The sequence below is a fragment of the Esox lucius genome, chromosome 9 (genome assembly GCF_011004845.1).
Source record: "Esox lucius isolate fEsoLuc1 chromosome 9, fEsoLuc1.pri, whole genome shotgun sequence".
Lineage (NCBI taxonomy): Eukaryota > Metazoa > Chordata > Actinopteri > Esociformes > Esocidae > Esox > Esox lucius.
Window position 1 is genome coordinate 16,027,292 of NC_047577.1, and position 24,881 is coordinate 16,052,172.

Consider the following 24,881-nt stretch of genomic DNA (forward strand, 5'->3'; position numbering starts at 1 on the left):
TCATTGTTACACGCGAGTCTGTGGACTTCAAGAATGTATTCCTTATTTAAATTATCTGGATCATTGATACTGTATGCTGATTTAGGGACTCTTCTGTTTTTGTTTTTTGAGGTTATCATGGATATGGTTCAATGTAGTGGTTCTCAAACCTCTCCTGGGACCCCAGCCATTTCATGTATTGCATGTTTTCCTGATAGCACACTTTCAACCTATTAATCCGTTGAATGGTTGATTCAGGTGAGATACAGCTCCATGGTGAGTTGGCTATGGCTCCCCAGGGGAGGTTTGAGTACCACTGATTTAACATGGCATTGGAGATGTTAGCATTGGAATAGCTCTTCCGTGTACAGATTTCATGCTTTGTGGAAACCTATCTTGGTAGCTCAGTGAGCAACCAGGAACATAAGACAGAATTGTCAGTTGTCTTTCAGGATTGATTTTGAACTTCTACTTCGTTACCTTACATCACCCTACTCCCCAGTCCACCTCTGTCCTTTGAGGCTGTGGTTAATGTTCCAGAAAGTGCATTGTGGGTTTAGCTTAGTGAATGCCAGGGGCCCTGGTGGACAGTGACCCATGTTAAACCAGGTCAGAGGTCACTAGATGAGCTTCCTCAGGTGAGGTGGGGAATAAGTGGAGTGCAGGGTGGGGGAATTAGAGCTTTTAGGATGTTTGGAGGTGCTTAACCCAAAATATCCTTCCAACAATTACCTAAATACATGCTAGTAAAATATTCACACTTTCTACTAATATCAATGGTTTTCTGGTTGTATTTGCATGGTTTCTCATGGGTTTTTATGCTTGGTGGACATCCTAATCTGGCTATGGCTGCTGCCTCAAGCTCTGCAATATGCAGCATAAAAAAATTAAATAAAAAGGCTGAAGACCCCGCTTTGCGTTGCCCCCAATCCCCTCTCCTCTTCCGCACTCAACTCTTCTCCTCCTCTCCCTCTCCGTCCTCATCCCTCGAAACTAGGCCACAGTGTCGCCCAAATGGCATCATTAATGCGTGCGTGTCAAATAAAGCCCGTTGTCTTAATAATCACATGATATTTGTCGGGGGGGGGGGGGGGGGTTTGGGCAGCTGCCAAATCATCAACCCTTTGTTTTGCAAAACAACCCCTGTAGTCCAGAGGACATTTTTAGATGGACAGTATCACAGTACTACTGTTTGAGTGTCTGTGTTTGTGTAACACGGTTATGAAGTTCACACCCGGAGAGGAAGAACCGTGGAAGGTGAGATTGAATTCCAACGCGCAACCTACTAAAGTATGGTAACTGCTGTCCCAACATAACCACATGTGTCAGCGCTGTTCCCAATAAAGTGAATGTTTCCAGTGCTCTCGGTGAAGGGTGGGGGGAAACTGCGTCTAATTGGGGAGGGGGGGGGTTGGATAAACCTTGCGTGAAATTGATGTGAGGCCCTGGTTGTTAAGAAGGGGTCGTACCCCCCCGCCCCCCCCCCCCATCAGACCCCTGCCTGCCTGCAAAGTGAGCAAGTTCACTGCTCTGTGGTCACTGGAGCACGAAGGGGGCTGAACCTACAGGAAGACTGTGTGGGAACACGCGTGGGTATGGTGTGTGTGTGTTTACAGCCATGTAAGAAAGTGTCAGTTTGCAAATTTTAAATGTGAGTTGGATCTCTGTCAGAGAGAATACGTGAATATGCGCTTATTTAGGACCGTGTTTGTCTGCGTGAGAGGGACAGAGGGGGTCGGATGTCTGTATTTAGGCTAAAAACGGGGCTTTGGCTGTCTTGTGCAGTGGGGGGCTGAGAACAGTGGGTTTAGGGGGTGGTAATCTGTCCGGGGGTAAACGCGTCCTCATTCTGGAGCAGACACCCTGTTAGACACAGTGAGAGCCACACCGCACCGGTCCAATCACACAGCACAGGCCAATGTGAAACACTGGACACATCGCTAGCCGGACTAATCCGAGTGAGAACGTATGGCACCGGTTCTGAAAACCCACAGGCTAGAGACATGACGAGATGTCCCCAACAGAAAATGGCAGACATCCTGCAGGAGAAGGTTGGTTTGGTGAGAGACTGCGATGTGTGTGTATGCGTGTGTATGTGTGTGTGCATTAAATTGGCTTCCTGAGTCGGCTAGTGTGGGAGTTTATGCGTGCACGTTTATAAAGCCCACAGGGTCAAAGTAGGGTGTGGATGTCAATCAATCAGGAAAAAAAAAGATCCTGACTGATTGATTCAAGTCTGACCTCATTTGACCGACATGCGTGCCATTCTGTACGGAGAGAAGAGGGAGGATTATCACGTGTCTCTCATGCAAATACAGCCTTTAAACTATCTTTCAGCAAAATGCTTAAAGCGTATCGCTGCATCAGTAAACACTGACATTTGGAATCCCCATGAATGCTCTTCTCTCTGTGTTTTCCTACAAGCGGCAACTGTGTATCCCTTTATGCCCACCTGCCTTTCTACTGCAGTAGAAGTATCATTTCCAGAATGGGCATTGCCATCCAAGTCAATGATCTGTGATGGTATTTCAATGGCCTCTGCCTGTCTGCTATTGTGCTTCCTGCCAAACGTGGCATATGGAGAAGGAAAGCAAATGTCTGAGGCTCTGCTCAGGGCAATGGAAATGGATTCACTGCTCATTTAATCTGAATGTCATACAAACACACACACACACACACACACACACTAGACAAACGGAAGCTGTCTTGTGGGCCTAATCAACTAAACTGACATTTATAACAGTAGCGAATCCAAATATAGAAAATAAATGTAATCTTGGTCATTTTACAGTGAGTTGAACAGAGATTATATTCTTTAAATCAGAAGTGGTGGCATTCAATTCACTGAACTGACTTTCTCCCTTATCTGACAATCTTGAGTTGCATGCGAATATTTTCCTCATACAAAATTTCATTTGAGAACAAGCAAAGACTCATTCAATTTCGATAAATAAATAACATATTAATGTGGGCTGGTCTTCTAGTTGCGTTGTTGGCAAAAGAGAACTAAGTGTTGAGTTTGAAGAATTCCTGGTGTGGGATGTTTGGCACTTTCCTCTGAATGTGAGAGGCTGTTGAATGCTGGGACTGTTGTGACAAGACCCAACAGTTTGGGAAATAATTTGTGGGTCTAGATGTGTCAGATGGCTGGAGTTTTATTGTTCAGATAAAATCTAACTTTATTTGAAATGCATCTGAAGATTTCAGCTCACTCAGCAGAAACAAAAGTATATTCTGTGAATTGTTTGTTATTCTTTGCTACTGAAAATTAGAAAGAAAAATAATAAACAAAATAAGATTGCCCCTGGTAAATGTATTCCCCAGGTTATTGATTCCTTGTGAAATCCAAAGCTCCAAATATGATTTAACGATATCTCCAGCTAGACAACACATGGCAAGATACCACTTTTTAACTAGAGCTACAGTTTGTTCTTCCTTTCCTAGTTAACTGATGAAATGGAGGAAATCACTACCATGTACAACCCTATTTCCAAACAAATTGGGATGCTGTGTAAAATCAGAACGCAATGATGTGCAAATCATTTAAAGCCTATATTCAATAGAAGAGCAAATGTCTCTTACTGAGTGAGTGATTCACTGAAAGACTGAATGACTGATGGTCTACCCTTTGTTAAATAGCGTAGTGATAGAGACATGGACCTGCAACCAACAGGTCCCATGTTTGAATCTCATCAGAGCAAATAATTCAGTAGGATTTGTTCCGGATAGATAAAAACTTTGCTGGCTACAACCTTCAGTAGCTGCGTTATAGTAAGCCTAAAATAAAACTGTTCACAGTTATGTTGCAACTATTTCTGGTGGATTATCAATGTATGTAACCATGCATGATTTTTGGGGTAATATAGGCTAGATAAAAACTCCTTGGGCCGTAAAAGAGTTAGGGTTTCCAGGATTCTCTCATCTTTTCACTTGATGAAATAGTCAGTTATTGTCACTTATATTGATAGTTATATGTATCAAAGTCATTCCCGAATGAAAGAAAAACAAAAGTTGTTTTGCCATGATATATCTTTGGCTGTGTTAGGTTTAAGAAGTAAGTTAGATACTAGTAGCCTATTACTGGCTAATAAGCTGTTAAAAGGGCCTGTTGCAAAAGCCATACAGTTCATAGATGCTATTTGTGGTGGAGGTAAACTTAATAAGAGACGTTTAACACAAAGCTTAATGGTGTCTAGTGAAATATTCAAACTTGGCGTGATGTTAATGCTAATGTTCTAAAGTCATGATGCTATACCGACACTGGTATAGCATCACTGTGGTGTAGTGGTAAAAGACACTGCCACTCATGTGGGAGACCTGGGTTTGAATCCAGTGAGGCCAACAACATTTATCACTTTTAATTGTGGGTCGGCTGAACTTGCTTGGTTCCTTTTCTGGTTTTTGGGAATCAAGGACGCTGCGTCCTCCGGAGTAAAGAGGAGATGGACCATCCAGCTCGTTATCAGTACACAGTTCAAAAGCCAGCATCCGTGATGGTGTGGGGTGCATTAGTGTACATGGCATGGGTGACTTGCACATCTGTGGAGGCACCATTAATGCTGAACAATATATACAGATTTTGGAGCCACATATGCTGCCATCCAGATAACATCTGGCCTTGCTTATTTCAGCAAGACAATGCCAAACCACATTCTGCATGTATTACAACATCATGGCTCCAAAGTAAAAGAGTCTAGGTGCTAAAATGGTTTGCATTCAGTCCAGACTTGTCACCCATTGAAAACATTTGGTGCATTATGAAACGACAAATACGACAAAGGAGACCCGAACTGTTTAGCAGCTGAAATCCTACATCAAGCAAGAATGGGAAAACATTTCACTTTCATAACTACATCAGTTGGCCTCCTCAGTTCCCAAATGCTTACAGTGTTGTTAAAAGAAGAGGTGATGCAACACAGTGGTAAACATGCCCCTGACCCAACTTTTTTGAAATGTGTTGCTGGCATCAAATTCAAAATGGGCATGTTTATTTCCCAAAAACAACAAAACATCTCAGTTTCAACATTGGACATCTTGTCTTTGTACTATTTTCAATTAAATATACGGATAAAGTATTTGCACATTATTGCATTCTGGTTTTACTTGCATTTTACGCAGCAGCCCATTTTTGGGGGAAACGGGGTTGTGTACCTGTGTATGCGTGTGAGTGTGTCTCTATCTGTACGTGGGTTTCTGCGTCAACCGGCTCTCATGCCGTCTGCCTCCTCCTCTCGGTGGGTGTATTTCAGTATGACCCGGAGAGCTCGGGCTTCATCAGCACTGAGCGCTTCAGGGACCTGCTGGCGGCCCACGGCTCGGAGCTGGACCCGCACAAGGTGGAGGTCCTACTGGCCCTCGCTGACAGCAATGCCGACGGAAAGATCTGCTACCAGGACTTCGTCAACCTGGTGAGATTGCCTTTCTGCAATGATATCTTATGAGAAAGATCGGATGTGATATTTCTTTGTTGTTCGATTTTTCGCAGACTTATATATGTGTGTGTTATACATGCAGCGAGATGCAGCGCAGTAGGGGGAAAGACATGGCACATGGTAGACAACATTAACACATTAATGGAGACAATGCGTCGGTTTGATAGGTTTGATTTGCCCTTTAGTAATGGTTCTATCCTCCCTATTCTCATTAGGGATGGACATCAGGGCCCTGATTGACCTGAATTGGCACGTTGAGGGATTCTGTAGCCGCTTTTGTTTCACGGGGGAGTTCGAACTCTGGAGACAGGGGAGTGGAGTCATCTGGGGAAATAATCAGTTGTTCAGAAACGTCTGGAAGACTGCGGTGTCTGGACAATGGGGGGTGTGGGGTGTGTGTGTGTATGTGTGTGTGTGTGTGTGAAGGCTCCCAACTCTCCCTTCTCTTTTCCTCCAAAGGGGCCTATTGTCCTGTACAGTGGGCTGAGGCTGGGCCTTTGGGAACTTGTGAAAAAGGGAGTCCTGTTGGTCCGTCCTGGTCCTACAAGGGGTTAAAGGTCAGGGCTTGGAACAGGATGTGGGACAGAGAGGAATGTGGAGCTTGAAACGTGTGTGTGTGTGTGACTTGGCTGGTATTGTTGCCCCCCCCCATGGCTCCAACATTCACTGGGACCCCAACAGAAGCAGGGAGTGGGAAGGAAGGCGTTGTTGGGGAGGGGGACGTGGAGGGGGACGGCGTGAGAGACCCCATCTTCACTTTGAACCACAGCCTTTCCTTAAAGCTGTTGGCTAGATGGGAGGAACTGTCTCTCTTTTCTCCCCCCCTCCTAATGCCCCCGTCTCTCTTTTCTCCCCCCTCCTAATGCCCCTGTCTCACTTTTCTCCCCCCTCCTAATGCCCCCCCGTCTCCTCCCTCTCCCTCCGTGACAGTGTCTTCCGACATAACAGAATATTGCCAATTGTCCCTGTGTTCCTGAACTCTCCCCCCCCCTGTATACTCCTCTGTTGTTTCCTCTATGGGAATAGTCATTACCTTTCTCCATCTATTTAATGAAAAGAAGAAGACAAAAAGAAGTACCGGGCCACTGGTGCAGGCAGAAACAGCACTGTGTCTTTTTCTTTATGAGTCCCAAACCCTAGCAAACAGTATGTGTGTGTGTGTGTGTGTGTGTGAGGATATAAAATACATGGATTTACAGTTGATGCACATTCATAGATAGATGTGTCTGTGTGTGTGTCTGTGTTGCTGTGTCTGTGACTTTGTGTCAACAGTGCCACCTTTGTGTGTCTCTCACGGTAGAAGGTCTGTATGCATGTATGGGCAGCATTGTCAGGCAGCTGTTGTCATTGCTGGGACGAGGAAAAGGGCTCAGCGGTTGCTAGGTGACGACAAAGGCATTCCGTTTCCCGGGCGAGATGGGCGTGTCTGGCAGCGTGGCCGCTGTCACACTCAGGAGTTGTATGAAGGATCGGGGGGCTTGCAACGTAGGGGGAACCATGACGACACACAGGCGCCTTGAAAGGAAGTCAAGGGATCGTTTCAGGGCCTGAGAGGCGTCAGTGATCCCCAAGAGGAGATTAAATAAATAACGCTTTTATGTCGAATAGTTTCTTTTGGGGTTCCTACGTGTCAGAAAACAAAATAAAATGTTTCAATAAATGCCTTGCTCAGTGGGAAGACTGTCCCTCAGCATTGTTGACTGCCCTTGTAAATATCTCTCAATATACCTCCACATTCCCCTTCAACAGATGAGCAACAAGCGCAGCAACAGTTTCCGTCGGGCCATCCTCCAGGGCGGCCGTCAGCTGAAGGAGGCCGGGGCCCTGAGAGACGAGGTGGGTCTGGGTCTCTCGCAGAGGCTGGTGAGGCACGTCGCCTACGAAACCCTGCCCCGGGAGGTCGACCGGAAGTGGTACTTTGACAGCTACACCTGCTGCCCGCCGCCCTGGCTCATCTTGGCCATCACCGTCGCCGAGGTACAGTTCATATTCTCTTGGGTCTGCGCGTCTTCAGCGCCGCACGTCTTCAAACGTCTTTGTTTTGAGGAGCTGATGCTGCAAAGTGTCGATACATTAGTGTTAAACAATAATGCGAAAGTTGTATTTTGTATCGTCCACACTGACCTCCTTTGTGTTTCTCAAGGCGGCGGTGTTCATCTACTACGGCCTCCTGTTGGACCGCTGGGTGCTGCAGGTGTCCAGCCCGTCCTTCCTCAGGAGCCCTCTGCCCTACCACCCCCAGCTACGAGCCCAGGCTTGGAGATACATCAGCTATGCCTTCATGCACGCTGGGTGGGTACCTAGCCTGCCCTGGGGAAGGTCAGACTTTGTCCCCACACGACCAGGAGGCAGCCAGCCTCCCGGTTAAAGCAATCGGATGGGTAACCGAAAGGTAGCTGGATTCCATCCACAAGCCAGCTAAGTGGGAAAATATGTGGTTCTGACCCTGAGCAAGACCCTAATTAACCCTAATTGCTCCTGTAAGTCGCTATGGATGAGTTCATCTGCTAAAGGACTAAAGTGTAAATGTATATTTGCACTGTCCCAATATACATGCTTGCGTACAGGTGTTGCTGCACGCTGTGTGATGTGCTAGTATGGATACTGCGACAGCTTTATTGGCCCTCCACAAAGCCTGTGTAATATCTATCAAGTCTTGGAGGTGTGTTTTGCTTTCAAATGACAACCTTTTATATCCAGAACATAAACCTTTAAAGGAAATGGAAGAAACAGACATATTTTTCCAGTAATTACCATGCAATTATTCTTGAGATCCATGAAAGGTATTGAGTACAGTGAGGGTATAAAATGCATGCATTGAAATTTCATCTGACAGCCATATACATCATGATATCTTGTCTCATATCTCCCCTAGAGAAGCGTTTTTCTATCTATTCATATTAGCAATGTAGCTGAGGCCACAGCTGTCTCCTTTCCCAATGATTTTGCTTTTCAACTCACCATATTCGATTTATCATGCGAGTGCAAAGTCAGAGTGAGCCATTCATTAAAGGGATATTTTGGCCTAGATTCATATTTGGGTGAAATCCTGCTTACCCTGGGTTGGTCTTGAAGGCCCATGGAGTCATTTTGTCATAATTCATCTGTGTCCCAGTCTGTACTTAAGAGTCCAAATTCATGAATTGAAAGTGTTCACTGTGAGCCACAAAAGCTATATGTAGAAACCTACTCCAAAGCACTTTAAACTGAGACTAGTGCTGTTGTTCACCTCCTATGTTTACCGGTCAGTTTTGTTCACAAATGGCGTCAATATGTTTGTTTTCAGGAAGGGGAAGTGTCAACCTAACTTTGTAAACAATCACTTAGCATTCACTAGCTACCGATGACGTCATTGCTAAATAACAGAGGCTGTGTGTGGGGGCTACAGAACATAGTTTGCATAGTGCCAGATTGAAGTCACCAAATTCCGTCTGGTGTTTCGTCATTATGCAGTCAAAAAAGATTGACTATTTCTTGATTATTTAGTGCGAAGTGTTTTTTGAGTTTATTTCCCTGATCATTTGTCCCCTATCACACTACAGTCATGGTCATGGTTAGGGGCTGTTCTATTTAACCATACAACAATCCTTGTTGGTGTACTGAAGGCATGAGCGAGTCATTCTGACACTGAGACAAGGGGCGATGTTGCCTGGCTCGTGCTTGTGGAGAAGCAAAGCTCTGTCCGAATAAATGAGCGCAGAAGGCCGTTCCACTGGAGATAACGAGATCTATTCATTTTCCAGTTCTAACGAATCCATGAGGGAGGCACAAAAGTACAAGTGCCTCCCTCTAGTCCAATGAGAGACGGTATCCCATTGTCTGTACACAATGGATATGACAAATACATGTACCAGTGTCAGTCTTTGGATGGCCACCAAGTAAAACAAAGGATATTGTGGTGTTTTTAATTATGTGCTGCTACTACTGGACAGTCCGTTTCACATGTAAAGCAGGAAAGTACATCAAAACCTACTTTTATGCTGAGAAAATGTCAGTGGCGTTAAAGGGGCAATATGTAAGATTTTTGCTGTACTACTAGCATAAAAATAAACAGAAATGACCAGGCAGAAATCTGCAGTTGTGTTTTGAGTAAACCAAAAATGTCAAGTAATATTTCTTCACAAAATTGGTCAGTGACTGACATATTGCCGATTTAAACTTTCTTGCCAGTCCATCTGTCAGTTTGCATTGACTTGTAATCTCTTTATAGGAGGATGTTTAAAACACTCGCAGTACCATCCTTCCCACCATAAACTACTCTGGACTAGCTTGTACTGTACCAGTTTCGTTTGGTAAGGGAAGACGAGGAGGAGACAAGTTGTGTTATTGTTCAGAGGCAGGATTCTTTGCAGTGCCCCTTTAATGACCCTTAAACTAGATTAAATATTTTAAGGATGCCAATCCTTGTGACAGCCATGTTCATAAAAAATATACAGCTCCGGAAAGAAATTAAGAGACCACTGTACCTATTTCTTTCCTTTCCAAAAAAGTTGAAAAGGAAGGTTTTGAGTGAGGAACAGAAGGGTTAAAATTAAGAGACCACTGCAAATTGAACGCTTCTGTTCCTCACTCAAAACTTTCCTTTTCAACTTTTTTGGAAAGGAAAGAAAAAGGTGCAGTGGTCTCTTAATTTTTCCCGGAGCTGTATCTGAACAATTTTACCTCAGTTAAAGGCGAACAACAATTATTTATTTAGCATTTTTTGCTCATCATCGCCAAGGCTGGCAGGAATCTTGGTGGGAACTGTACAAAACAAAGCTCCTGTTACAGCCTTAAGTGTACGCCTCAGTCCTTCCTCGGGGCAACAGTAATCGACTAGCGGTGTCCTCCTAGGCCTACACAGAGCTGCTAACCCTTGTGCGGTCAGTAGAATCAGAGTGTGTGTTTTTTGTTTTTTTTGCCGGGCTGACGTGCACAATGTGTTGGCGTTGTCGTGGAGCAGTTGACCCAGTGAGGGGATTACATTGCGGTGAGGGGTGGTGGTGGTGGTGGGGGGTTAAATATGTCACATCACAATCCGACAGATCAGTCCACATGAAGGTGCAGCTAATAACTCGGCAGTCGTGCGATGGTCTGAGAGGACGAAACTAGAAAACCACACTGCCAAACTTGACGTGCTGACCACTGATGAAAACTGCCAACTGCCAGCATGAGCTAAAGCTATATCAATATTGAGATATAATTTAGAAAGGTATAACGGTTTGCCGAAAGGCATTTCGGAAGGGTTTAACGGACTGTTGCTCCACTAACCTTGGTGCCAGAACCAATGGAGAGCACTGTTCCAATACGAGTGTGTAGTAAGTATGGTGTTGGAAAGCCTTTTTCTTACTTGCTCAATCCAAGCATTTCATCCCCAGTCACTATAGGCCCTTTAAAAATGTGTTGTTGTTGATAACAGCGGTCTAAGCTGCAAGCTAAAGCTAAGTCCCCTCAGGGAAGATTGTTATAGTACATTCAGGCGATAATCACTGGGTGTTGAATGTCATATGTATGTTTATCTATCAGCAACACATTGCTATCCATCCATCCATCAGTGTCTACATCCTTCGGGATTGGCTAATTGAATTTACATTTTGTTAGCGTTCATTTAGCGTTTTATTCGTGTTCTTTATTCCCTAGGAACACATTTACTGGTCTGTGAAATTGAAACTGATTGACCTGGGCCTGGCTGTAAATGAATCAGGTCTAGTGTTTGTTGAGATTATACTACACTTTACTTTTAATTACTTTGTCATTTACTCTGCATCCCTAATGGATCCGAAAAAGCTACACATTCAACAGTTTTATCTGTGAAGAGTTCAACAAATGTTGGGTTTGTATGTGTAAAGCAGATGCTGAGCTAGAATCAGTTTGAACTTTCACATCGACATCAATATGTATTACATGAACATAGGATCCTGATCTTTGATTAGTTGTCCTGCTTCAGAACAATGGAAAAATTGCTCTAAATTAACATTCACTGTGGTTGATGGTGTTTTTTTTACCCTAAACTATGCAGATGTTTTCTAATTTAGGACTATTATTTTCTAGGGGGAAATGTTGCGATTAACCTAGGGACTGTCGTGTTTAAATTAGGGTCTGTGTCCAGTTTAAACTAGGGATTGTGTTGTCTTAACCAGGGACTGTGTTGTCTTAACCAGGGACTGTGTTGTTCCCACCAGGGACTGTGTTGTTCCCACCAGGGACTGTGTTGTTCCCACCAGGGACTGTGTTGTTCCCACCAGGGACTGTGTTGTTCCCACCAGGGACTGTGTTGTCGTAACCAGGGACTGTGTTGTTCCCACCAGGGACTGTGTTGTCATAACCAGGGACTGTGTTGTCGTAACCAGGGACTGTGTTGTTCCCACCAGGGACTGTGTTGTTCCCACCAGGGACTGTGTTGTTCCCTCCAGGGACTGTGTTGTTCCCTCCAGGGACTGTGTTGTTCCCACCAGGGACTGTGTTGTTCCCACCAGGGACTGTGTTGTTCCCTCCAGGGACTGTGTTGTTCCCTCCAGGGACTGTGTTGTTCCCTCCAGGGACTGTGTTGTTCCCACCAGGGACTGTGTTGTTCCCACCAGGGACTGTGTTGTTCCCTCCAGGGACTGTGTTGTTCCCTCCAGGGACTGTGTTGTTCCCTCCAGGGACTGTGTTGTTCCCTCCAGGGACTGTGTTGTTCCCTCCAGGGACTGTGTTGTTCCCTCCAGGGACTGTGTTGTTCCCTCCAGGGACTGTGTTGTTCCCTCCAGGGACTGTGTTGTTCCCTCCAGGGACTGTGTTGTTCCCACCAGGGACTGTGTTGTTCCCTCCAGGGACTGTGTTATTCCCACCAGGGACTGTGTTGTCTTAACCAGGGACTGTGTTGTCTTAACCAGGGACTGTCTTGTGTTCTAACTCTGTTTCCCTGCCAACAGGATAGATCATCTGGGTCTGAACATGGCCATGCAGCTGCTGGTTGGAGTCCCTCTGGAGATGGTCCATGGAGCTCTGAGAATAGGACTGATCTACGTGTGTGGCGTCCTGGCAGGTGGGTCTGGGGGAGTACACTAAGCATTTGACACCCACACATTTGTTATATTAGTTGGAGGGACCCCTAACTCCCACCTCAACCTGTATTCTAACTGTAATACCAATTATAACATTTAACCTAAATGTAAAGATATACACATACTCAAAAGGACTGCATAAATACACACACACAAACATAGAAGTACTGTATATGTAAACACACACACAAACATAGAAGTACTGTATATGTAAACACACACACAAACATAGAAGTACTGTATATGTAAACACACACACACCCGTGGAGTGTTATCAGGCTTCATCTCACCGTGTTTGAATCAGCGTCATTCAGAAGACACTCCTGTCTGGGGCAGACGGGCTTGTATTCTGACTGTCAGTGTCAGTGTCCCCCAGTGTTAAGTGTCGGCCTACTGGGATGGTATGTGTTTCTCACCTGAGACCGGGAGGGAGGGAGGCTTCGAAGGCTCATTGTGACATTAGCTGCTAATGTCATTTGAGCTTGCAGGGCCTAGGGCTCCCCTCTCTGTCACACTCCCCCTTGGCCCAGCTTGGGTCAGCTCAGTATGGCTCAATGCTCACTTGATAAGCATATGACCTACGGGCGTGATTTGCCATGCTTGCAGGATATATGCGCGGGGAGTGGAGCTTTAATCCAGCTCGAGCTTTAGCTACCTCGGAAGCCAAACAAACATTATGAGGGATTTGTGCCTGGTGCCCTCTGGAAAACAAAATGCTTAGGAAGCTTTTCAAGTGGAATTATTTAGAAGAAAATGTAGGATTTTGGAGATGAGCAAATGCGGGTGTTTAGGAGGATAAAACAGCCCTCTGGGTGTGGTGAAGCTGTAGAAGGACTTGCTAAGCGAAGGCAAGGGGAGGTTGCAATAATGACGAAATAAACTCCTTTTAGTGGTTGGGGAATTAATGATGATCAGTCGATTAGCATTTAGTGTTTGTGTGGGTGCGTGTATGTGGGTGCGTGGGTGGAGGGGGGGGGGGGGTTGGGGGGGTGTGTGTGTTTGTGTGTGTGGTGGAGGGGGGGTGTGGGTGTGTGTATGCGGTGGGGGTGTGTGGGTGGGTGGGTGTGAAGACCATGGGGCCAACTATGGTGACATGCAGCTGTAACCCCTTGGTGAAATAAAGGAGTTATAAATTAGATTGTACTGACACATCCATACACTTACCCTGCCCCTATATATCATAATGTATGTCATATATCTTGTGGATTTCTGTCGTCTATAACTATTCCCCACATGCGCGCACACGCAGACAGACACACACGCGGACAGACACACACGCGGACAGACACACACGCGGACAGACACACACGCGGACAGACACACACGCGGACAGACACACACGCGGACAGGCACACACGCGGACAGGCACACACGCGGACAGACACACACGCGGACAGGCACACACGCGGACAGGCACACACGCGGACAGGCACACACGCGGACAGACACACGCGGACAGACACAGACACGCGGACAGACACACACACGCGGACAGACACACACGCGGACAGACACACACGCGGACAGACACACACGCGGACAGACACACACGCGGACAGACACACACGCGGACAGACACACACGCAGACAGACACACACGCAGACAGACACACACGCAGACAGACACACGCAGACAGACACACACGCAGACAGACACACGCAGACAGACACACACGCGGACAGACACGCAGACAGACACACACACACGCAGACAGACAGACACACACGCAGACAGACACACACGCAGACAGACACAGACAGACAGACACACACACAGACAGACAGGCACACAGACAGACACACAGACAGACACACACGCAGACAGACACAGACACGCAGACAGACAGATCGCAACATGGTACTGAGAGGGTCACTGTCCCCACGGGAACCTTCCGGTTAATTAGATATCGACCCAATGGAGAAGTGTGTGTGTGTGTGTGATTGGGTGTGTGTGGGTAGGCGGGTGTGAGTGGCGGGGGCACATTTTGGCTTGTCTTCTCGGATGTTGATGCTGTTTAATCTGGCAACCAAGTTATGTTGTTGTGGTGAACAGGGCTCAGCTGTAGCGAGAGGCTTAGGGTCAAAAAGACCAGGGGTGACCAGAGTGAGGTCAAAACCCAGTAGGGGCTTTATGGCTTTAATTCACTAGAAGACACTGCGGGTCACAACGTACACCCTTCCTGAATAATAAGACGCCTCGAAACTGAATTTTAAAAGACAGGCGTTGTCTTTAAACACTAGATACCTCTCCAGTGATAATTATCTCTCAGATTTTCTGAAGGTAATTTGGCCAAACATAGCGTCCAATCACAGGCAGCACGATTCTCTGTCCTAGAATGAAAGTGGTTTAACTGGACACGTATTTGTACCGAAGCACGGTACCAGGCCTGGGTTTAGCCTGTGAATCTGAATTAGTGCAGCCCTAGAAAAAGTCTTCAGCTTTTGACTCTGGGGATCTCCATGAAGATGCTACAGAAGGCAGGAACGGGAAAGATGTCATCTAGTGGGTGTGGATGCTGATCGGTTGATAAACCAGTAATATTGTCAGAGATAAGGAAAAAAAAGGGTTCCTGAAGTCTTCTTCAGCTGGCCCCGTAGGAGAACCCATCATGGTTCCTGGAAGAACCTTGGTGGGTTGACTATATAATCCTCTGTGGAAGGGGTTTGTTTACCAAAAGGTGTTCTAGTTGGAAGCAAAACGGGTTTTTCAATTGATTCTCATGTGGGGACTGCTGAAGAACTCTTCTAGGTTCTAGATCTGTCTTTTCGAAGAGTTCAAGGTAATGGATGTCTTAGTGTGTTTCCCTCTCTCTGTCTATCTCGCGCTATATCTCAGTTTGTGCTTGTGTGTGTCTCTCGGGAAACATGTAATCATCTGCTTAGATCTTTGTTCAATGATTGATGGTTAAAGAAATGTTAATTACCACACACACACGCACACACACACCTCCTCTGCTTTGATCTGAAAAACACCTGGCAAATTCCAACCATAGGACGCCACTTAAGCAATAGCTCATTCGTTCTTTCCTAGTTAACCATAGATATTTTACCATACTTTAATGTGTTGATTTAGTGTGTGTGTGTGTGTGTGTGTGTGTGTGTGTGTGTGTGTGTGTGTGAAGGTTTAACTATCTGGTAGGGAACAAACAAAAACAAAAAGATTATTTAGTTTAAGGTCAGGGTCAGATTTAGAAAATTAGATTTTGAATGGGAATAATATTTGGTTAAGTGTGTGCGCGTGCGTGCGTGTGTGTGTGCGTGTGCGTGTGTGTGTGTGTGTGTATAAGCGCCCGCATGCATGTCTTGTCTGTTAATCTTCCACACTTCCTCCCCGTCCCCCGAAATGGAATGTGGTGTTTGACTCCACCGGGCGAGGCCCATTTGTCCTCCATCTACCTCAGATCACTGACGGAAGGAGGCCGGCATAATGTGGACATGTCACGGGAATGGAACTGAGGCTTTGTAGCCTATCTGTCTAGGTTTGTCTGTTTGTGTGTGGTTGTACACACACACACACACACACACACATACAGCGGAGATCATTCATCACTCCGCATGTTAACCAATGCTGTGTAGGCAGGTGCAGCTCATGATATTAGTATCAATAATTCAGACACGCAGGTCATTGGTCGCTGAGGTAAAAATTCTTGAGAAAACACCCCTGGGTTATTGCGTGTACATGCACGTACAATTCATGCATATACTGTGTGTGCGCGTCCTTAGTCCACACGCTCCTATGGAAGATGGGGAACTGTATGGCTAATTCAATATTCCTCCCTTAACCCAACAGCTCTGCGTTGTTCTGTTTGCAGCTCACCAATTGTTACTGGGTGTTCAGCCATTCACTCCTTTCAACGCCTGCCTGGCTCTTTTGTGACGGTTTGAATTGGTACCAGTGGCTAGCTCTTTTCAGTGTAACAGACTGTGGTGATACTTATTATGCCTATTAATCGACAGTGGCGACTAAATTGGCCAATGGAAGCCTCGGTTTAAGCTTTAATATAAAACATCTCTGTCCAGAGTGACTGTATTGAGTATTGAGAATGTATTTAGTATTGATTATTGAGACTGTATTTCATATTGACTGGCAGCTTCTACTAGTAAACATTTAAAGCTGCTCATTCAATCAACTGTCATTGTTTGAAACTGCCCTTGGGTCAGTGATTGCTATGAATGTTCAAAGGTCCCCCGTTGACAAATGGAATGGCAATTGTGTGTCGCTAAATCAAATGTGATTGATTCTGACCTCTGACCTTGGCAGGCTCCCTGGCCGTGTCCATCACTGACATGACTGCTCCGGTGGTGGGGTCGTCTGGAGGAGTCTACGCGCTGGTCTCAGCACACCTGGCAAACGTCGTTATGGTAAAGATGTGTGTGTAATGTGTTGACTATCATCCTGTGCAGGCTCTCTTCACAGAGAGAGACACATCAAAGCAAGGCATTCTGAGGGATTCCATACATTCCAGCCTTTCAGCCCCTTGTACAAAGACAGGAAGTGTCTAGTGATGACCTGTGTGTGTATGTCTTTGTGTGTGTGTGTGTGCTTGTTTTTATTACCTTGTGGGGACAAAATGTCTCCATAAGTATAGTAAAACCTGAAAAACATGCCTCGTGGGGGCATTTTTTCGAGCCCCATGAGGCGAAAGTCAAGTGTTTAGGTTTAGATTTAGAATTGGGGGTCCTTTTAAGGTCCAGGCGTTGTTGGTTAAGTTTAGGGTTAAGGTTAGGCATTACATCTAGGTAAAATGTGAGCATAAATGTTACTTTATTGAGGTTAAGGTTAGGTTTAGAATAGGGTTAGGTGAAGGGTAGGGTTAGGGTAAAGTTTAGGGTTAGGTTTAGGGTTAAGATTAGGGCAAGGAAGAATGCAATTTAGTTTTTCTGGGGCCCTTGAGGATATAAAAACAAACGTGTGTGTGTGTGGTTAGATTATTAAGGTTAGGGTTAGGTTAGGTTTAGGATTATGTTTTATGTGGGGTTTTCATGTGAGTGTGTGTACTGCGTTGGTTGCATATAATGTGCTTTGGAGGTAGAAATTAGATCATGGTCTTATGATCTAATTAGATTATTACATTTTCTGAAGCTCTGGGTCAATTCACCTTTGATCCTAGCTGTGTTCTGATTGGTTCAGTTCAGGCACATTATGCCAACAAGGTCACGCCCAGGTCAGACTGCTCTCAGTATAATAGGATGGCCCTGGTTATCTAATATATACACTGGTCGTCCAAATCTTCTGTAATACTTCTTCCTTTCAGACAAAATTTGATATTCTACATCAGCAAGAAAAGGGAGGTCAAGAGTCACCACATGTTTGCATAGAGATGGTTAGAGGACTAGCATGGACATCCCTGTTGGCAACTGCCATTTTAATGTAGACAACCGGTTGGGACTTTGACCTTCATTGGCTGATCCCTCCTGTTGACGGCTCACCCAATAAACTATACTGAAATGAACTAATTCAACATGGAAAGGCCTCAGTGACTCAGTCAATACAGGAACAGATGCTCTAACAAGGCACAAGTGGGGGTGGCTAACACCTGTTCTCAGGCACAACCTATTGTGGAGTGCCTGGACACCATGCTTAGTTATTATACTTACTTATTATATGCCTTATTGCTATTATAAAAAGGTAAGGGCAGTTAACACAGAGTAGTGAAAAGTGATATCAAATCCAGAAAATCACATTGTATGATATTTAAATAATTAATTTGCATTTTATTGCATCACATAAGTATTTGATCACCTACCAACCAGTAAGAATTCCGACTCTCACAGACCTGTTCATTTTTCTTTAAGAAGACCTCCTGTTCTCCACTCATTACCTGTATTAGCTGCACCTGTTTGAACTCGTTACCTGTATAAAAGACACTGTCCACACACTCAATCAAACAGACTCCAACCTCTCCACAATGGCCAAGACCAGAGAGCTGTGTAAGGACATCAGGGATAAAATTGTAGACCTGCACGAGGCTGGGATGGGCTACAGGACAATAGACAAGCAGCTTGGTGAGAAGGCAACAACTGTTGGCGCAATTATTAGAAAATGAAAGAAGTTCAAGATGATGGTCAATCTCCCTCAGTCTGGGGCTCCATGCAAGATCTCACCTCGTGGGGCATCAATGATCTTGAGGAAGGTGAGTGATCAGCCCAGAACTACACGGCAGGACCTGGTCAATGACCTGAAGACAGCTGGGACCACAGTCTCAAAGAAAACCATTAGTAACACACTACGCTGTAATGGATTAAAATCCTGCAGCGCATTCAAGGTCCCCCTGTTCAAGCCAGCGCATGTCCAGGCCTGTCTGAAGTTTGCCGATGACCAGAGGAGGAATTGGAGAAGGTTATGTGGTTTGATGAGACAAAAATAGAGCTTTTTGGTCTAAACTCCACTCGCTGTGTTTGGAGGAAGAAGAAGGATGAGTACAACCCCAAGAACACCATCCCAACCGTGAAGCATGGAGGTGGAAACATCATTCTTTGGGGATGCTTTTCTGCAAAGGACACGACAGGACAACTGCACCTTATTGAGGGGAGGATGGATGGGGCCATGTATCACGAGATCTTGGCCAACAACCTCCTTCCCTCAGTAAGAGCATTGAAGATGGGTCGTGGCTGGGTCTTCCAGCATGACAACGACCCGAAACACACAGCCAGGGCAACTAAGGAGTGGCTCCGTAAGCAGCATCTCAAGTTCCTGGAGTGACCTAGCTTGTCTCCAGACCTGAACCCAATAGAAAATCTTTGGAGGTAGCTGAAAGTCCGTATTGCCCAGCGACAGCCCCGAAACCTGAAGGATCTGGAGAAGGTCTGTATGGAGGAGTGGGCCAAAATCCCTGCTGCAGTGTGTGCCGACCTGGTCAAGAACTACAGGAAACGTATGATCTCTGTAATTGCAAACAAAGGTTTCTGTACCAAATATTAAGTTCTGCTTTTCTGATGTATCAAATACTTATGTCATGCAATAAAATGCAAATTAATTACTTAAAAATCATACAATGTGATTTTCTGGATTTTTCTTTTAGATTCTGTCACTCACAGTTGAAGAGTACCTATGATAAAAAAAATTATAGACTTCTACATGCTTTGTAAGTGGGAACACCTGCAAAATCAGCAGTGTATCAAATACTTGTTCTCCCCACTGTATATGATATATAACTATGGATATGGCAATCCAGGTCAATGTGTGTTTGTCTCTGAAAGCTATCTTTAATAGGGAAGTTAGAAAGGGTCCTATCACATGGAACTGTATAGACAGGATTAGATTTTCCTGGAGATTTCAAAGACCATGTTGCATGGCGAAGAACTCCTAACGTCTCACGCTACTGATGATGAAATCTTCATTTTGTGCTGTGCCCATCTCTGTCACCTCTTCACTCGTCCTCTTTTCTCCCTGTCCCCAGAACTGGTCCGGTATGAAATGTCAGTTCAAGCTGTTCCGGATGGCCATGGCTCTAGTCTGCAGTAAGTCTATCTGAACTCTGAACACTGTGCCTGCAGGGAACCTAAAACGGCCCTCTTTTTTTTGGTTTATTTCTATAATTAAAGAACCGAGTCACTGGAGACACCCAGTCTTGCGTACTGTTAACACCAACCTTGCTCTTGACCTAGTTAGTAAAGTGGGATGTAGATTTTGGAAACAAGAAATGTCAAGTGGCTAGGGATGGAAGTAGAAAACACCGTTGGACGGTCAGGTCATTTCATAAGACACCACTTAGTTTTGTTTGACCTATATTCTTTAGGGGTGCAAATACTTTTGAAACCTATGTTTTTAATAAAGTAATTAGAATAACACCTTTAGTGGTTTACTGTGGAATCATAGTTACTTTGACCGACATAATCCTAAAACCTCTCTCTACCATCCTCCCTCTTCAGTGAGCGTGGAGTTCGGCCGTGCGGTTTGGCTCCGGTTCTACCCCCAAGCCTTCCCTCCCTGCCCAAACCCCAGCTTTGTGGCCCACCTCGGGGGCGTGATGGTGGGTCTCACCCTTGGGGTTGTGGTTCTCCAGAATTACGAGCAGCGGCTCCAGGAGCAGTCACTCTTCTGGATCTTCTTCTCGGTGTACTTCCTGTTTGTCCTCTGTGCCGTCTTCTGGAACATCTTCGCCTACAGCCTCCTGGATGTCCGGCTGCCTCCTACGCCATGAGCTCTGGGCGAGGCTATGTGAGCTTCCTCACCCCCCTCCCCTCCAGTCTCTGAAATAGACTCAATGCGCTGGACTGCAGGCTAAACCAGTCGAGAGTTTCAGAGAAGTCTCCACAGAGGGCTTAGGGAGCCAACTGCAGTCCTTAGAGCTAATGGAATATCACTGCCCAGGTCCAAGAATCCAGAACTTGCCTTTCATTCTCGACCACTAGAGAAGTGTGGCTCCTCCTTCTCTTGAACCCAATGCTGCTTGTTCCTGTCAGAACCCTAACTGAGGTTATTTTGAAAGCTGAACTCGAAGGAACAATCTGTGAAGGAACTTATCCATAGGGTTTGAGAGAGTTAAGATACACCGGTGTCTGGTATGGCCTAAATGTCTGTGCTCTACCCTCTAAGTCTGATGTAAAGCTATGTTCTAGTTAAAAGTTCTAGCTTTTAACAGTTATAACGTCATGTGATGGGTTTGATCTAATGTCCAAGTGTTTACCTGGTGATCTGATGTTTTCTGCACCCTTCTGTGTTGCTTGTTCCAGTATGTTGGCAAGACAAAGACCTAATGACTGAAACAGAAAGATGGGGACCAAAGCTAGAGATTTGCAGGGATGTTTCTTTTGTGTCTTTGGTGTGTGAGTGCCATAGATTTGAAGAAACACATACTGAATTGTTCTGTAAGTCCTAACTCTTATAAATTAAAGTGTGTGTGTGTGTGTGGGTGTGGGTGGGTGTGTTTGGGTTTGTGGGAGCAGTATTGCATGCACGGTTTGTCGGACTGGACAGTATTGGCATGTTATACTGGTTACACTGACTTTGGATTTTAATTATCAAAAATGGAAATGAGTGGAAACAAGAGTTAGAAGTGGAGTTCAGTATTGCTTAGTGTTCTTGACTGTTGCCAAAATAATCCCACATAACTAACAAAATACTATAGAATATGCACTGTACTTTTAACAGTGGAATATGTTGCCTTTTGAGAGGAGTACTGGTTGAGCTGGGACAGGGACAGCTAAACAATATACACAGAAACTAATAATGAGTTCGGTTGAATTTTTTTAGAATCATTCAAGAGGAACTGTCATTGTGATAAGTGGACAATACTTCATTTCATATTCAGATTTACAATGTTTATCGCCAGTGGGATATCATCCTTCTTGAGGAATCTAAAACGATATCCTAAGGCGAGGAGTTCCAAATCTAGGATGGGGTGATGAGGACACTGGGATCCCCTCACGCCTTCCAAATGTCCCGGTGAGCTGTGACTGTTACCCTCCCATGACCTCGCTGGCTACATTCACCCTGTCTAGCCTGTTTTTGCTGCTAACATTAAGATTGCCAAACCAGACCAACCATGGGGTAAAGAGCATCAACACAGATTCTGTGAAACTAACGTGAAACAAAATTGCATTATGAAGTTGTCCGTACACATCTCAGAAACAGTCCTATCTGAAATTAAATTAATTTAGCTCATCAGCCTGTGCATATCGGTGAGTAAAAATAATCTACATCACTTGGTTTCCTTTGTGTTGTGACAACCATAGCTGTTATAGTATTCCAGGCAACCCTTGGACAGTTGCCACGGCGCTCACCCTCGACCCTCGACCCTTCTCCGTATCCATGTCAGTTTGGTCTTCTTGCTTCCTGACACGGCCTCAACTCTAGATTCCCCTTTAGCAGTCACATTGCCCCCCCCATAGCAGTGTTGTTCTTGTTTTACATGATGAGCCCTTTCGATGACTTGGTTAACCTCTGTCTATAGGCTGCGCAAATGGTGCGGCCTCGGCAGCACTACCTTCCATTGAGAATTTGAAGTGTACTACATAGACGTCCATAACACGGATGCTACTGTAAGTCAGGTTGGATTGGATGTTGTGGTTGCATCGACGGGAGAACGTCGGACCGGAACCAGCCACGCTCAGATTGGCCTGTTGCCCCTCCGGCGGGTTTAGCCACTCCAGGACTGTCACTGTCAAGCCGAAGACGTTTCTTTGACTTGGGAGTTGAAATGATGGCACGAACAGACTGCCGCCTGGGTTAGCTCAGATGTGTGCTGTAACTTAACCTCACCATGGCACCAGTAATTGCGTGACACAAAATGACTTATAAATGTAGTTATTTACGAATTAATATTTTAACATACAATGGGTGACTGTTGTTTATTTTTAAACACGGTGTTGGCGTCTGTTGTATAGTTGTTGACTGGTCTACATTGTGATGTCTGAATTATCTTGTGTATTTAACATTGATTGATGAGGTAATTTGGGATTATGTATAAGGGCTATGATACTGAGAATGGTGACTCACTGACATTATTTTAACACCTGCATATTTTGTAGATTTTTTATGTAAATACTGGAATACATTAAACTGTTTTTATAATTAAACTATACCTGAAATCCTGGCGTTTGGTAATTGTCAGTGGTCTCTGCTCACTCAACTCCTTAATGTGCAGAGAGACCTTGGAACGAGACACACATTCGTATAAACTGTCCGAATGGTGTTTTAAAAGAGCTCTTGTCTGAATGGCCGAGGAGGCTCTGAAGAAAACAGCGGATGTCAAAGTGATCAATGAAACGCGTGAGGACACAACAGTTGGTCATTATTCACTGAGTGAAGCGAGGCCAGCTATAGTGCTGCCTCTTCAGTCTAGTCCCTTGTCTTATGGAAACCAACAGAAGCACCCAATGCGTACAATGAAACATTCATCGGTTGGTCTTAAAAGTGGGTTCTAATCGGTTTAAGGACTTGCATTCATATTCCATTCTCCAAACTAATCATTTACCTGAGAGGGAAAAGGAGGGAGGGAAAAAGATCTAAGGTCTGGATGGAACATCTGTTGCTGTAAGTAGGTTCTTTGGCCTTGGGTATAGAAAGCGATGTATAATATTTTTGTCAAACATTGTCTTAAATTAGTGTTTAGTTGGTCCCTCACATTTTGGGAAATGACATGGGGAAAATGCCATTAAGTTGTATTTGTGCCGACCCCTTTTGAAATGGTTAGTTTCTGCAATCAGTAACTCAATACTTAGGTGTAGTAGCCAGTACTTGTATGTAAGGTCATGAAAGCAGTCGAATACAAATCCAGGGACTGTACATTATGGATAAAATGCATGGGCATAAGTCATTGATTATTCATGTCATAGGTTATTGACGTCTGTTGTAATAACTTTGATTGGTTTTTCCAGTTTTCTTCTGACGAATGTCCATAACAAAGGTCATTAATGTAAAAACAAGTATAAACAGGTGAATTAGACCAGAATCAAGGCACTTTGCAGAGGCATTGCTGTCAAATCATCCATGAAAATAATTTTGCAGGAATTACAATAGAAGTAATTCCTAATAGAGTGTTAGAGACCCAGAACATCTATCAGTTTAACTTTTCCCAGTTAAGCTTTAGTAATGTTGCTAGTTCTCCATCGAATATACTATATTTTTTATTTAAGTGGATTAGTGCTTTGATGTGTATAGAACAATAATAAATACGTATATTCTATAATAAAAAGGTTGGGATTAGAATGAAGGGTATTTTATTTCTATTAATATTAAATTATCATATGTATTTACTTTCTTTTTAACAATTTGTCCTTACATTCTGCACAGATAAAACTGTATCAATGTTTCACAGCCATAAGGTTTTAACTTTGATTAAACTGCCATAAGGTTTTAACTTTGATTAAACTGCCATAAGGTTTTAACTTTGATTAAACTGCCTCTGCATTCTGGAGTTGCTATATACCTACTGGGAACTATAACTTCATGACAAATACAACTTAGAAATGCTTCTTTTGCATAGCTTAGCTCTTGTACCCAAACAGAACTCAAAATATTAGGTTGTTTTACTTCAGTGTTTGTAAACAAAGTAAACATAAAACAACACTCTACAGCCTCAAAATATGTCTCAAACTATAATTTTATATCATGGACAGTCAGCTAGTGTGCCCATGGGTCTTTCTAGGAATTTCAGTGTGTCACTTAGGTTTACGTTTATTTAGTCCCATCCCTCCAGTCTTTACAGAAACAGGGTCATGTAGAACATTTTGTTATTGTTTCTTGCTGATTCCCACTTTAACGTAAGGATCTTATTGATTTATGAAACCTAATGAATTTTTAAGCAGTACTAAGTTCAGACATTTCAAATCTTTTTATTCTCCATATGTCAGAAACTTGTAAGCCTACACTCTCAATATACTAATTTATTTTCTGCTCAGACTTCTGCAGAGGGTATTATTTGGTTATTTTTCAGTTATTGGATTCAGTCTGGATTATACTGTAGGAAGGAAATGGGCTGGGGGACTGCTACTAAAACAT

At 44.4% G+C, this 24,881-nt stretch overlaps 1 protein-coding gene across 3 annotated transcripts in view; it reads left to right on the forward strand.

Moving 5' to 3' along the window:
• Window positions 1–23,369, forward strand: part of rhbdl3 (rhomboid, veinlet-like 3 (Drosophila)) — a 42,263-nt gene extending 18,894 nt beyond the window's left edge. Inside the window, exons 1-8 of one of the 3 annotated variants that reach the window (XM_020049454.3) lie at window positions 1,801–2,030; window positions 5,229–5,387; window positions 7,161–7,388; window positions 7,555–7,703; window positions 12,305–12,417; window positions 16,698–16,798; window positions 19,837–19,897; window positions 20,309–23,368. In XM_020049454.3, coding sequence (XP_019905013.1) covers window positions 1,983–2,030; window positions 5,229–5,387; window positions 7,161–7,388; window positions 7,555–7,703; window positions 12,305–12,417; window positions 16,698–16,798; window positions 19,837–19,897; window positions 20,309–20,580 — 1,131 coding nt within the window. In that variant the 5' untranslated portion in view covers window positions 1,801–1,982 and the 3' untranslated portion in view covers window positions 20,581–23,368. Of the gene's footprint in view, window positions 1–1,800; window positions 2,031–5,228; window positions 5,388–7,160; window positions 7,389–7,554; window positions 7,704–12,304; window positions 12,418–16,697; window positions 16,799–19,836; window positions 19,898–20,308 lie in introns of those variants that run through there. The other 2 variants (XM_010902160.3, XM_020049453.3) reach the window with 2 other exon arrangements.
• The last annotated feature ends 1,512 nt before the right edge of the window (window positions 23,370–24,881 follow it).